This window comes from Castanea sativa, chromosome 9 (genome assembly GCF_040712315.1).
Source record: "Castanea sativa cultivar Marrone di Chiusa Pesio chromosome 9, ASM4071231v1".
Taxonomy (NCBI): Eukaryota; Viridiplantae; Streptophyta; class Magnoliopsida; order Fagales; family Fagaceae; genus Castanea; species Castanea sativa.
Genome location: NC_134021.1, coordinates 30,546,341 through 30,561,030, shown reverse-complemented (window position 1 = coordinate 30,561,030; position 14,690 = coordinate 30,546,341). Strand labels below are relative to the sequence as shown.

General features: G+C 32.2%; 1 protein-coding gene and 1 pseudogene across 1 annotated transcript; both read right to left on the bottom strand.

Moving 5' to 3' along the window:
• Window positions 1-3,297: 3,297 nt before the first annotated feature.
• On the bottom strand, window positions 3,298-4,831 carry LOC142610819 (uncharacterized). The gene is made up of 2 exons (XM_075782761.1): window positions 4,366-4,831; window positions 3,298-4,166 (listed from the first exon to the last, which is right to left on the bottom strand). The coding sequence occupies exons 1-2, from the start codon at window positions 4,656-4,658 to the stop codon at window positions 3,590-3,592; spliced, it is 870 nt and encodes a 289-aa protein (XP_075638876.1). The 5' UTR covers window positions 4,659-4,831; the 3' UTR covers window positions 3,298-3,589.
• Window positions 4,832-9,636: 4,805 nt separating this feature from the next.
• Window positions 9,637-10,616, bottom strand: LOC142609030 (phenolic glucoside malonyltransferase 1-like; annotated as a pseudogene).
• Between the last annotated feature and the right edge of the window lie 4,074 nt (window positions 10,617-14,690).

Genomic DNA, 14,690 nt, shown 5'->3' with positions numbered 1-14,690 from the left:
TATAGGAAGCAAATGTGAGGGTTCAAGTCTTTAAAAAACAATTTCACATATATGTACAATTAAATTAGGGTAGAGTAGAATTCTATCTTGTATAAAAAAAAAAAAATAATTGAATTTTTTTTTTTAATCATATATATAGACACGTACACACATTATTGACAAGTTTGGTTATCGACCAAGCCCACGAACAAGTAATTGAATTGTCAAAGTCGGCTCTGATGATCGAGTTTGAACTGATCAGTAACAGCCAAAGTTGATCGGTTTCGGTCGCTTCTATACTTCCCACACTGGTAGTTTCTGTGGGCACCTCTCCATCAATTTCAAGCGGTTTACAATTCCGGGGTTGAGCTTCAAGAATTTGGGAATATCCTATCATCAACTTCTACTTCAATGGATAATCTACCTGCCCTGCTTATTTTCAGGTTAGCCTTACCCTATATATATGCTACCCACATGCATGGCTTAACCTTCCTTAATTAGTCCGCATCTCAATGGGAAAATTATAATGTACTTCAATCCACAAAGGCATATTCTTAATAAGATAAGAGAATGCTTCGACTATCCAGTACAGCTCACTTCTTCTAAGGTGGTAAGGTATAATGTCCTATATATCAAGAAAACTCCCCAAACATTATATGCTGTGAAAGATATTTCAAATGGAAGGTCGTCTAGATCTGCACCCTCTATCATAGTTCTCACATCCACCTCTGTTATAGTAGTCATATAATGCTCACCAATTTCAGGTTTTTGAGTAAGGGCCCAAGATGGGTTAGCTGTTGTTTGAGTGAGCCTAAATTTAAAAGCCACCAAGTCTTGCATGTTAGAATTGATGTTCGGATTATGCATGAGAAAGAGAGAGAAGCGAAAGAAACAGAAAGTGGAAGAAAAATGAACATGGTTTGGCCTGACTGCTATGACTACACCCACAATAAAAAGCTGCATGAGAGGCTACATCTTTTAAGTACTTAGTGTAACAATGAACTCCAATGTAGATTATATATAGTAGCTAACCTTAGATTAACCTTAAGGTTTTAGTACTTACATTACAAATACGATAGCTTTGTTTGTTCAACGAGTACGAGCTTACAATGTGCTTGGGTCTCTTAGATCTTAATATTTCTAATATTCTTAAACTGAAGGGGTAAGCTTGAGTTTGGAATGGAAAACCATTACAAAGTTGGATCGAATTGGATGTACAGAAGATTGAGCTTGATATGGAATAGAATGGAATTTACGAAATGGATGTGATATCAGTGGTAGCAGAAACAACATTTGGCCTTGGATGATGGATTCAGGACAACTGCCAACAATGATGACATTGATAAATGTAAGCGTTGTGAGTGCAGCGACGACAACAACAAGAATGATGATATCAATTGTGAACAACGTTGTGTTGGTAGCAAGTAGTTGAAAACTGGTTCGACGGGGCACATCTAACCCTTAGGCCTTAGAGATGCATGAGTTAGCAACCTTTGATGAAACTTGCATGGGTAATATTCTTGTGTATGGTTATAGCACATTATGGTGAAGTATGACGCTAGTGCACATATATATGGTATATGGGCCTAAGTCTTGATGCATGGCATGTGTGAGTGCCGATGATTGGCATACTCTTCTGATGATGCGTGAGGGTGCATGAGGGGTTTTCTGGAGGAGCTTTTGATGGAATTATGAAAGGTTGCGTGAGATCTTTATTCGATTTATGTGGTTGATGGCTCGAAAAGAAACACAAAGGGTGGGATATACTATGTTAGAAAAACTGAGACATGGCTGTGATATACCATGTTAAAACTGTTCTTGGGATTATTCAACAGTTTTGCGCCCATTTCATGCATTGCACAGGAAACGAAGACTATTTCTTACATGCATGCATGGCTGCAACCAATAAAATTTGAATGGCCTGTGGACATTGTCTAATTTGAAGTGAACCGTAGCAAATATATTCTCTTGCAATAGCAATCGGGTTAAAGTAATTGCATTACTATGTTTCTGGCATAATTATTAGTACAATTCTTGCTCAGCTGTTTAATTTTCTCACTATTCTTCTATCAACTTGTTACTACCTTGCATCTTAGATAAGCTAAAGCTCATGAATTCTATTAGTCCTAACTAGGATTATGTAACATATGCAGTAAAGAAAGCTGTGCCAATTTATATTTATCCTATGGCTTGGAGCATCAATGACGCCCACATATGATGAATTCGTCTATGTATGTGCAAACTCTATGGTTTCCAGCTGATATACATACATACATACATCATGTCATCGTATTTATCACAATTAAAGAATATAAATAAATTATTGACTGCTTCATGTCTTCTTCCTAGCTTTTGTTTTGCTTTTTTTTTTTTTTTTGAAGTGGGGAGGGGGCATCGACTTTTCATTCAGCATGCAACAAAAAACTATATTTGGTGAGTATTTGTTTTGAGGTAGTTAATGAAACTTTACAGGCAAGAGAAGAAATAATTCCTATTTGAGACCAAGATAAAATTTATATATGAGCTCATATGCTAGAAAAGCTATTCTTGATCTTTGATTTATATTGATGAAATAAATTCATTTAGCTAGATACATCTAATTGCATGCAGCTGAAAAACTATAGCGAGTGTACATTTGTGTTTACAACTGCAACAATGCTACATACAAAACAAGTTCATAACTCATTTAAATGTTATATTGTGATTAGTACTCCATTTAATAAGAATACTAATATCACAAAAAATTACACAAATTATACCACAACTCTAGTCACATGGCAAGTTATGGTAAAAGTTATATAATTTTTTATAGCTCTAGCATTGTTTATGTTACATCACTTTCACATGAGACCAATTAGTGACATCAATTATGCTATATATATATATATATGTGTGTGTGTGTGTGTGTTTTTTTCAAAAAAAAGATACTCAGTATTGTTGAGTCGTCTCATATCGGTAAGATATGATATTAAGAAGGGATTTATCATTTGCTCCGCGACACTAACTGCTGCATGCAGTTTTGGTGTTGACGTGTGAGTGTATTTCTTTATCTCATCCCCCTTCTCCTATATATATATGTGTGTGTGTGTGCATGTGTGTGTTTCTCAAAAAAAATTACACTATAAACTAATCACAATTTACCATCTTTAACATTTGTGAAATTTGTTGTATATTTTAAAGTCATAATTATAACTATGTATGCTTCTAATAGAAAACTATCATTTATTAACAAAAGAGTGGACATCCGTAGCGAATTGATTCGTTTAACTGTTTGTTAAGGGGGAAAGAGGACAAAAACAAACAAGAATGAACATTTCATTTGCAAACCAATACATTTTTTTTTCTTTTTATAATCATTTGCAAACCAATACATAATACATTGACACTAAAGATCTATAATTTCTAACAATCATGTAGTCTAAGTTTTCTTAAAACACAATTATGAAAAACACAACCAAAAAAAAAAAAAAAGATATCACAATAACATCACACACATAAAATGATAATCAAATTGATATAGTTTTGGAGCCCCTCATGATCATGCTAGGTGATTAATATTGTTTAACTCACTTTGTTCATCACACGAGGTATGTATTGTAGATCTGATCAGTCAAACTTCCCAGATGGCAGCATGGTTGAAGGTCGGCGCAGAAGAAGAAGAAGAAATGAGAGGATTAAAAGTAGGCTGTTGTTGTTGTTGATTCACAAACATATTGTCATTAATCAAAGAATCCAGAAATGAAGAGAAGGTATCCTCATTGCTGTTTTCAATATAATTTTCTTCATTTCCTTGTACATAGCCGCCTCGCAATCCCATGGTCATTGCACCATCAGAATTTTGCCAATTCTGAGTGTTACTAATATCATTCGCCACCAGATTTTGATATTGACCCAGTTGGTCATTTGCATCACTTATTTGAATACCACTGACTAGAGAGCTTCCACCAGTTTCTTCTAATAACCCAGGAGACAAATTAGATATAGGGTTTGGGTTTGAAATTGATGCAGCATGATCATGAGCTATTATTACTTCTGGGGAATTATTAGGGTTAGGGTTGACTACTAGTGGTTTGTGGGTTCTTGGATCTATTCCTTGGTTGATTAGCTTCTTGCTAAGATGGGTGTTCCAATAGTTTTTTATCTCATTGTCAGTTCGTCCTGGAATTCTTCCAGCTATCAAAGACCACCTGAGAGAGAGAGAGAGAGAGAGAGAATGACAAATTGGCACAAAAGCCTCAAGCTCAAGATCAAAACTCAAAAACCCAAATGGATAAAGTGATAAGAAATCAAAAATGAAAGAACTCCTAAAGTAGTAGGTGATTTGGTTGGAGAAGAAAACCCTGAAGGAGTAAATATGATGTATGATTAATTAGTGGTATTAATTACCTGTTACCAAGTAAGCGGTGAAGGCGAAGAATGAGATCTTCCTCATCAGGAGCAATACGTCCTCTCTTAACAGAAGGACGAAGATAATTCATCCACCGAAGGCGACAGCTCTTGCCACAGCGGAGCAATCCGGCACGTTTTGGTAGAGTGCGCCACCTTCCTTCACCTTCTCTTTTGATGTAATTTGATAAAATCTCATCTTCCTCAGGAGTCCATGGCCCTCTTTTTATCCCCACTTTGCTACAACATGGTGTCTTGCTCGTCGACCCTCCTCCCGATGATGGGTTCCTCATGATGTTAATATCTCTCTCAGCTAGCTTATTGGATTGGTTACTACTGTAGCTCTCTAGAATAGATCTTTTTTTTGCTGGGTAATGGATAATGAGAATTTTAGTTTAGGGTTTCATTCAAATATGGTGTTTTATAGGCACAAGTAACGATGAAGAAAGCAGACTCGAAATGGAAAGAGAGGAAAGAAACAAACAAATGAAAAGTAAAATAGTTTAAACACCCAATCAAATTGCAACACCTGGATTTAAGCTGCTTTCCATTTTCCTCCTTTGATTGCATGGGCGGCCCATTCCTTTATGTTCATTCTCTTCTAGTCAGCTATCCTATTCCTATATCAGAGGCCTTTCTTATACCTTATCTGTAGGTATTCAACGTGTCACTATTATTAGTATATTATTATTTCTTTGGAAAATATGAAGTTGAAAAGAAATAAGAAATGAATAATTCTAGAGATAACTGAACACGTATATTAATTTGTGCAATTGTAAATAGTTGATATTTTTTGTCTAATGTGACCTAATTATTACTTTAGATTGCCTACTGGTACAGCCAATAAATTATAAAATTAGAGATGACAATAAGCAGGGACGGAGCCAGGATTTTAAGTTAAGGGGGGCGACTTTGACCTCTAGTTTGGCAGCTTCTTAGTTGTGGAGTTTTTTTTTTTTTAATTTTTAATGTGTGCATTTGCTAGGTAAAGACAAAATTATTCTATTTAAAACTTTTTAAAGGGCAATTATTTATTTGAGTAAAATTGGTTAATTAGACTTAATTTTTTTTAGCTTTGCTATTGGTGATTTTTGTTGTTGCACAAATGTTTTTGGGCTAGTATATGTTGTTTTAGATTTTAGATCTATAAAATTTTAATGGCCTTTAAAATGAGAAAAGTGCTAGAAGTATATTGATGATATAGTGAGTGATTATTGATAAGTAAAAAAGTTATGCAAGTAATAAACCCAGATGCGAACCAATAAGAATTTGTATTTCAACAGTTTATAAAAATATTGTAAATAAGTTTGTATCTTTAACGTTACTCTAAAAAGATTCAATAATATTGTTAATAGGGTAAAATGTAATTTTATAGAATAAAATTGCTAAAATTAATGCATATATATATATAAATTTTTTTTTTTTTAAATTAGGGGGGGCCACTGCCCCCCTTGGTCAATGAATGCCTCCGTCCCTGACAATAAGTATACGTATACCAACTATCAAGAAATGAATGAAAACTGGAGTAAATAGAATATTTTGGCAAATCCACCACCTTCACTGAGAGGAACCTACAAGACTTCAGCGACAACCTAGTTTGACCAATAGTGGTCTCTAACTCTCTAAGCGTTGAAGAACAATTTTGGCGCACGTCTTTGTGCCAAGCGGGCGCGGCTAGGGTTGCTTGCTTACTTCCTTATGGTCTTCCTAACTTTTCCTTAGTTAATTCCTTTCATTTATTTATATATATTTTTTCCCTTGTTTCGAGCGATCATGATCGCAAATTACTTATATCTTTTTTATGCTTTGAGAAAGGAAATACCCCTCATGCATGAAGAACGTATTGTACATACTCGGTTTTTGTTCTAACCTTATCATACGAGCCAGTCCTACATTATTACAGTGGAACTGCTTATGTACGATCATATTGCAATTTTATATTTATATATTTATATATATCATATTACAATTTATCTCTTAGCTAGGATAAATACTTATTTTTATCTATCAATAAATTTACATGAATTTCAATTTGACTATGATTTTTTTTTTGAAAAAAAAAATGTAATCTCCGTTTTTTAAAAATGATTTCAATTTAATCATTCATTCCATCTTACTAATACTAAAAACTTATGTGCCATATTAAGTTGCCTATGTAGCATAACTCAATATTTGGCAACCAAAAATTCGGAAACTGTATCATACGTCCCACGTGGAAGTATGACAAGATAACACCTTTCTTATTGTTGATTTAAGCAAGTAAGAAATATAGAGAAAGGGAGAGGATATCAACGTAGAGAATCTTATATGGTTCGTTAGTGTGTCTACTGTCTGTCTACATCTATAGGAGTGGTGCAAATTTTTCACTATCAGAAAAGAATAAGCTATATATACAAGTTACAACATATATACTTCCTCAGTTAAAACTTAAAACTCTAACATGGTACATTGAAGTTCCAATACACCTTTATTGGACTGCAAGCTGGGGCGAAATTATTATTCATCCTGGCATACTAAGCTTCATTGAGTCGCATGAGCTCCACTCTGCCAATAAGGCCTCTAGACTAGATATCAGATTAAATTCTCATTCAGAATATGAGCCAACATTTTTAACTTTTTCTAGTATTCGTATATATTATTTCACATTGTTTTTGCAAATAAGATTATCCTCTCGTTTGTTTTTAAAATGGATCGATGATCCATTATATGTTGAAGATTTATTTTTTATTTTATAATATATATATATGTGTGTATATATATATATATATTAATAAGCAAAATTTAGAGAAAGTTCAATTAAAATTTGAAATTAGAATCCAATTTTGCGCCAAATCATATCACCCAAATCCAAATCTAAATGCTTAAATAATGTCATTCAAACACACCATTAGAGTTTTAAAGCGAGAATTGGTTTTTTTTTTTTTTCTTGGCTATGACTTTATTCATTTTCTTCTTGTCCCCTTTCAAATGAGTCATGTGTATATATATATATATATATGTGTGTGTGTGTGTGTGTGTGAACTTCTTATTTCTTCAATTTTAAAGGAGGCAATAGTTAGGTTTATTGAATGTTGTGATCTTCGGGTTTGTAGCTCGTAAGTGTGCTAGACCCAAATTTTATCAAGTACTACCTTAATTTTTGACATCTAAAATAACCAACAAAACAAAAAAAGGAGGCTGACAACAACATACATAACATTTAGAAAATGAAAAGAAAAATAAGCATGATAGTTTGGATTCATGCTAGAAGTCAAAATAGGCTTTGGCCTGAGATTTATTCCTTGTACACTAAATCTCCTCCTAGCGTATGCGATATGATCCTAGTGTTTTACATTGCTTAAGTGTAAGTTCAAACATGTGTTTATAAACTCCTAAACACCCTCCTCTTGTAAGCTGGTTTTCAAGGGTGAGTTCTACCCATGAGTTTGTAACATTTGATATCAGAGTCAACTACCATTCTAAGTAATCGGGGGTAACTCATTGAGTATGAGATCATATGAGTTACGATTTTGTGGTCAGATCTCGGATGGGGCGACCTAGAGGCTAGATTAAAATAACTGATAAGTGAATGAAGTCACAAAAAAATGCTACCATCAAGTCAGTGTCGCTAGAGTGAGTCGTTGTGGATGTCAATTGTGAAGCGTAGTAGTATGTTATGATCCTAGTGTCCCACATTACTTAAGTGTAAGTTTAAACATGTGTTTATAAGCTCTTGAGCACCCTCTCCTTGCAGGCCAGTTTTTAAGGATGAGTTTTACCCCTGAATTTGTAACATTATATTAAATAGAATAACATCATAAAAGCTCTTGTTGCCTCTTGTTGCATAATTGCACATCTTATGAAGTAATTGCTTGATTGCTACTTATCAAAGATGGGCTAGCTAAGCTCCTAAGAGTTCGTGCTCTTCTTCATCCTATCGTGATTGTATAACTTTGTAAGCATATATATACATCACCTAAGAGTCTATTCCTTGTATCCAATTTTTTTTTATTAGCATATATATATATATATATATATATAGTAGATAAATATACATTATAGATTACACATTTATGCTAATTAGGAATTAATATTATACTATAACTCACTCACAATGAAAATTGGTTTTATCTCAATAATCAAATAGATATAACTCTCTAACTCATGCACATGTCTAACTCTTCTTAACTATGCAAGTTGGTTTTTTTTTTTTTTAACTTTAAAATTTGGTGAGATAGCATTAGTTGGCCAGACAATCAAAAGGCCTTACGATAACACGGCTAAGTCGCATTAATAAAAAAGTGATAAAGCAATAGTTGATAAAAATAAATAAGAAGTTGTTTTTATCTAACAAAGTATTGTTATTTTTATCTAAAAATTAGTGATAAATCAATAGTTGATAAGAAAAAATTATAAGTTGTTTCTATCTATAAATTTTCTACAATTTGATACAGCCACTTGGCACAACCACGGCTTCTGAGTCAAACTTTTATTATATAGTATATGATATGATTTTATTTTCCATAAATTATAGCTTGTCACATATTTTTTTCCCCTTATAAAATAATCAAAGAAAAAATAAAAAACACTTAAGATACTACAGTTTTTTTTTAAAGAAGAAGATACTGCAATTGATAGAATATAAAGTGGAAAGCTAAGAGTAGGATGAAGAATTTTTATTCCTCACTCACCTAATGTACTTTTCATAAAAAAGGAAAGTGGATTATATACTTGAGGGTGAAATCACTAAACAACTTAAATATATTAAGGCATTTGCTCAATTATTACTCTTTATCATCATATTTATACATTTTTATTATTAAACAACTTAAGTGAGAGTTCCTCCTTTAGGTAACTACCATTTTATATTCAAAAGACACTTAAATTGATTGCTACCGTAATTAAAATGATAACAACTAAGAGCCTTTTAACTCAATGGCACCTCCTAGTAATTCTAATTCTAATTTATTTTATTTTATTTAAAAAAAATGATTTCAACAATTGCTTTGCATGCCAAGAGTCTCGCTTATGGATTTTTTTTTAAAATTTTCTTTAATCATGCATGCTGTTAACTAAATAAATAATTCATTTTCTACAGCTTCAAGGTAGTCGTCAACTGCAACAAATTAATCAAATATGCTTTGACATAAACTTTTAATTATTATTTCAATAAAAAAAAAAATACTGTCAATACAAAAGAAGCCCAAATTTGGATAGAACAATGTCCATATTTTCTCTTTTCTATTGTATAGCTAAAAAAAAAAAAAGGACACCTAAAGCTAGAATAATAAATCATAGAATAGCTATGATTGTGGTAAAAGCATCCATCTCATATTCATGTAGAACTATGACAACCTCAATGTCACTCTTCACATGCAATGGCTTTAATGCAATCAATTGAAATCTCTCCTCTATCCTCTTGTCTCTTCCCCGCCAAAATCAATTTCATAAAGATCCAATTTAGGTGACCCAGCAACCATAACATGCAGCTCCAACCCGAAAAACACCTTCTAATCCAATATCCATTCTTTGCACTTCCCAAAAACTGCCTTATACAACTCCTTCACAGTGCTTCCAGTCTCTTTCGCCGCTACTCATCATTGCCATTGAGTGACCACACTCCACACAATTACCACAATAGGTTGCAGGTACCGGAAAGTCCAGAAGAGAAATACCACCAGCAATGAATCCAAAGTAATTTGGACCGTCCTCACAACATTTTTCTCATTCACACTCTCTTGCATTTTACACAAACAAACCCTATATACAAATGCAAATGTTAGGACGTATGCTGATAAATATACTGGCGTGACTCATTGTCCTTGTTGCTTTTAGCTATATACAATCCATGCTTTGATCTTCTCCATGTCGTTCAAACCCACTGCAAATGTGGCTCTAACCATGTTACACAAATCAGCATTGACTTTAGTACTTAAGTTTCTATTTTGGAGAGTTTTGCTTCCACCACTCCTTCAAGAAAATGTACGTCCACAATTACCTTTCGACCATAAATAGGAAAGATTTTATAGAGAAAGGAATCTCCAAAACAACCAAAACGAGGCCCCATGTCTTCATGAAAATGTTGAATGTAGTACAATATTATGATAAGCAAGTTCTATACATAAAGTCAATCCTAGGTCAAATTTAGTCAAAGTTAACCAAAAAAAAAACTCTGATAACCTTATATTTGATATAAAAACATATAAAATATCATTTTGACGGAGTTTTGATCAATTTTGACCTTCGGTCAAGTCTTGATTGACTATGGCCATTTTGGTTATTTCACTGCAAGAAATCTAGATTAAGGCAACGTTTGTAAAACGTTACTAAAAATCCAAAAAGTCGCTATAGATGCAAATGGTTTAGAGCGACGTTTTATTTTGCAACATTCAAAAACGTCACAATAGAGCGGTTGCTATATGTCTATTGCCACGTTTCTACAAACATCGCCATATGTGACTCTTTAATGGCATTCAAAAACTTTTAGTGACAAATGTCACTAAATAATATAACATTTTCATATAAAATGTAGGAAAATACATTTAGAAACATTTTTAAAATGCTGCAAATAAGCAATCCTATAGCGACGTTTCAAAAACGTTGCTAAAACCTACTTATTATTATTACTAAACTTGCTCAAAATTCAACAATAACTAACATAAGCTTGTAATAGATCAAATATACCTATTGATCATCAATATTCCACAATAACAAATGTCCAAACTAACGCACTAACACATTAACCATAAATTCAAATAGATATATATATATATATATATATATATATATATATATATATATATATATATATATATATATATATATAAAATACCAATACATGTATTATCTTAAATTGAACAAAACACTTTTCTACCTACACAAAAAACAAAAAAAACCACCTAAACTATGACAATATTATAAACAAAGTACAATACTTCCAAAATAAATGTGGTTGTAACAAAACACTTGTCTACCGATACAAAAAAAAAAAAAAAAAAAAAAAAAAAAAAAAAAAAAAAAAAAAACAACAACAACAACAACAACAACAACCACCCAAACTATGACAATATTATAGACAAAATACAATACTTCCAAAATAAATGTGGTTGTAATAAAACACTTGTCTACCGATAAAAAAAAAAAAAAACCACCCAAACTATGACAATATTATAAACAAAGTACAGTACTTCCAAAATAAATGTGGTTGTTCAAAATAATTATGTAATAGCCAATGGAGTCTTCAATACACAGCATTTATCGCTATATGCTAGTTTCTTGATGGAATGAACCTGCGATCTATGAGAAGTGCGAGATTGGTGATCTAAACCGAAACCACCCTAAATACAAATTAAGAGTATCTAATAAGTTCACAAAGAAATCATTTTGAATAACAAAATAATAGTTGACCTAAAATATTTTACATTTGACCAACCATTTTACAACCAAAAAAAAAGGTAAAATGTGTAAAATATTTTATAGCGAAACAAACGAAATGTAAGTTTGTGAGAGACAGCAAAACCTGGGGTGCTCTCAAAAAAAGAGATTTGTGTGCTTTTTCAGGGTACCTCTCCTTTTGGGTAAGTGATGTGGAGTCGCCACTTATTTTTTATACAAAAAAATAAGAAAAAATAAGTACAAGTTCCAAGTGCACAATATTTCATTGTCCTTGATTGAAGAAAGAAAAGTACAATTTTGGTAAATTAAATCTTACAAGGTTTTGAGTCCTAGTTACAATCTATGCAAAAGAAAACAAAACTTTTGGTCCTAGTTACCATCTACCAAAAATTGAAAAGACAAAGCACTAATTTACCTATCCAAAAATCCTAAACTTGGGGGCTAGGTTACGGAATGGGAAAGTGTTAGACATCCATTCTACCTAAACAAAGTCTGGTCTTCTAGACTCTAATGACCAATATACCCTTTTTAGCATGATGTTGAATGATATATTGAAACACATAACAGACACTTGACCAGAACTAACTCAAATAAATTTATCTTATGAATGTATCCTCTTTTTTAGAAAAAATCAGATCTTGAATTAAAAAAATTAAGATTTGTAAAGAAAAATCATTTTTATGTAGATAAAAATAAAAAGATTTGTAAAGAAAATCAGATCTTTGTTTATGTAAAGAAAAGAACAAGTTTTTTGTTAAAAAATATCATATATGTTTTTGTGTAAAGAAAGGAACAAGATTTTGTTAAAAAATGTCAGATCTATTTTGAACAGTTAAAAAAGTGATTTTATCAAGAAAAATCAGATATGTTTTAAACAGTTAAAAAAAGATTTTTGGTTTTTATATATTAAAAAAAATTTAGATCTATTGTTGGATATAAAATAAAAAAGACTTTTGAAGGAGGATTTACACTCATGAGATAAATTTGTTTACATGCATCACTTATTAAGAAAAAGAAAAGACTTCAACCTAATTTTTAATTCCTTCTTTTAAATTTCAAAATCTGCAATTGTGTCACAAAGAAAACTTTTTCCTAAAAAAATCAGATTTGTATTTAATGAAAATACAGATAAGTTTTGAGAGTTATAAAAAATCAGATCTGTATTTAATGAAAATACAGATCAGTTTTGAGAGTTAAAAAAAAAATTCAGATCTGAAAAATTTAGATCAGTTTTTAGTTTAAAGAGATCTTTGATAATTAGCAGATTTTGAGATTCAAGAGAGAAACCACAACAAAAACTACATAAGAACATATTTAAAGAAAAAACTTTAAACAAAACATGGCAATTATATCAAGAATTAGAAATAATCAAATATTTTGAACCTATTCATGCATCATCAAACAAAAATAATAGAAAAGACTAGAAAAATAAAAGAAATAGACTACCTCTTGCATTAGTGTGCTCTTCTTAGTGAAAGAATATTTTAGTATTCAAAGAAATTTATTCAACTCTTTGAAGCCTAAAATATTTCGCTTACAAAAAAGAAATTCCTAAGGCAAGAACCTCCAGAACGTCTTTAACATAAGGGAGAAAGGAAAAGAAAAGAAGAGCCAGAAAGGGGGGGGGGTCAAAAAGTGTTAAAAAGTGTGCTGAATTTTGAGAGGCATCCTCTCTTTATAGAGGCTGGGATGCTTTGGAAAATTAGCTGAATGATCAGATATGAACTGGGACACATCCTTATCTCTAAAAGATTGTAAAAGGTAAGGTTTATCTCAATCCAAGAGCCTTCAGGCTGAGTCTTGCATTTGTGCCAATCGACACTCCAAGAGTGCTGGATGGCCCTCTTAGGTGCTAGACTCACGTTTGAGTTTTGGTCCACTTTGGACTCCTTTTTTTGAGGTTTTTTTAGTCGAGACTTGCACATAGATGCGTTTTTAATTTGTATCCAAAAATTAAACCCCTTTTCTTGATTCAAGTCTTTACATTAATGACTATCTTGTAGATAAACACTTCAAAAAGTCTTGATTATCCACAATTTTGTTGTTATCTAATTATCCACTTTATTCCCATGCAAGTAAGCCTACTTTTGACACTAACTAACAACCAATCACAAAATTATTGAATTAATTTTAATTGTCTAACCAATCAAAATTAATTTAAATTAATCATGTGTGGTTGGTTCCACCCAAACAAAATGCATACAAACCGTGCAATCGAAAATACCGTCACGACCGTTAGAATCTCATGATCATTTTTATCATATACGATGAATGAATTAATATATGTAATGCAATCATGAATTTTGGGTACATAAATGGTCATTCTAGCCATCTTCCTTGATTAAATTATGGGTGCAAAATTGAGTGTTTACAAATTTAACTCTTCTTGGTCAATGAAGAATTGTTTCCCAACAATTAGGATGAGTTGGGATTAGCTTTTACCTCTTAATTTTTTTTTTCGGTTTAATTGTTTATGTATGATTCTTAAAAATCTCATATTTAGAAGGTATATATTACTAGTATTTCTACCAACTTAGAGCAAATCAGTTACAATAAGTTACTAATGATGCACAAAATCGACAGTAAGCTGATCATCCACACGTGCGCCAATTAAAGGTACCTGAAGAATAAGAGAACAAAGAACTAATAGAGAGCACCAATGGGGTGCTAGCTAAAGATCCTCCAAAAGTTAAGTCAGTGATAGAATAATCTTTAAGAACGCAATAGTGTGAAAGTTAGGAAATTTCATGTACTTTAAGGTAGAGGTAGCTTGGAGATTATATAGTGGTGTGGAGCTTATCAAGATCCCTTGAGTGTTGGATCTTTCCTTGTAGAGAAGATTTGGACTTAAGGTCCCAAGATCTTAGGGCTTTTCTTCCCATACTGGGAAGATACGAACATGTAGTAGGGTTTTTGGATATGGTGTGCGAGTTCTTTTCCATATAAAGATG

Excerpts from the sequence above, each read along its gene's own strand:
- LOC142610819 (XM_075782761.1), bottom strand. The coding sequence starts at position 4,658 with ATGAGGAACCCATCATCGGGAGGAGGGTCGACGAGCAAGACACCATGT. Across the intron at positions 4,167-4,365 it reads CACCGCTTACTTGGTAACAG|GTGGTCTTTGATAGCTGGAA; the intron begins GTAATTAATACC and ends TCTCTCTCTCAG.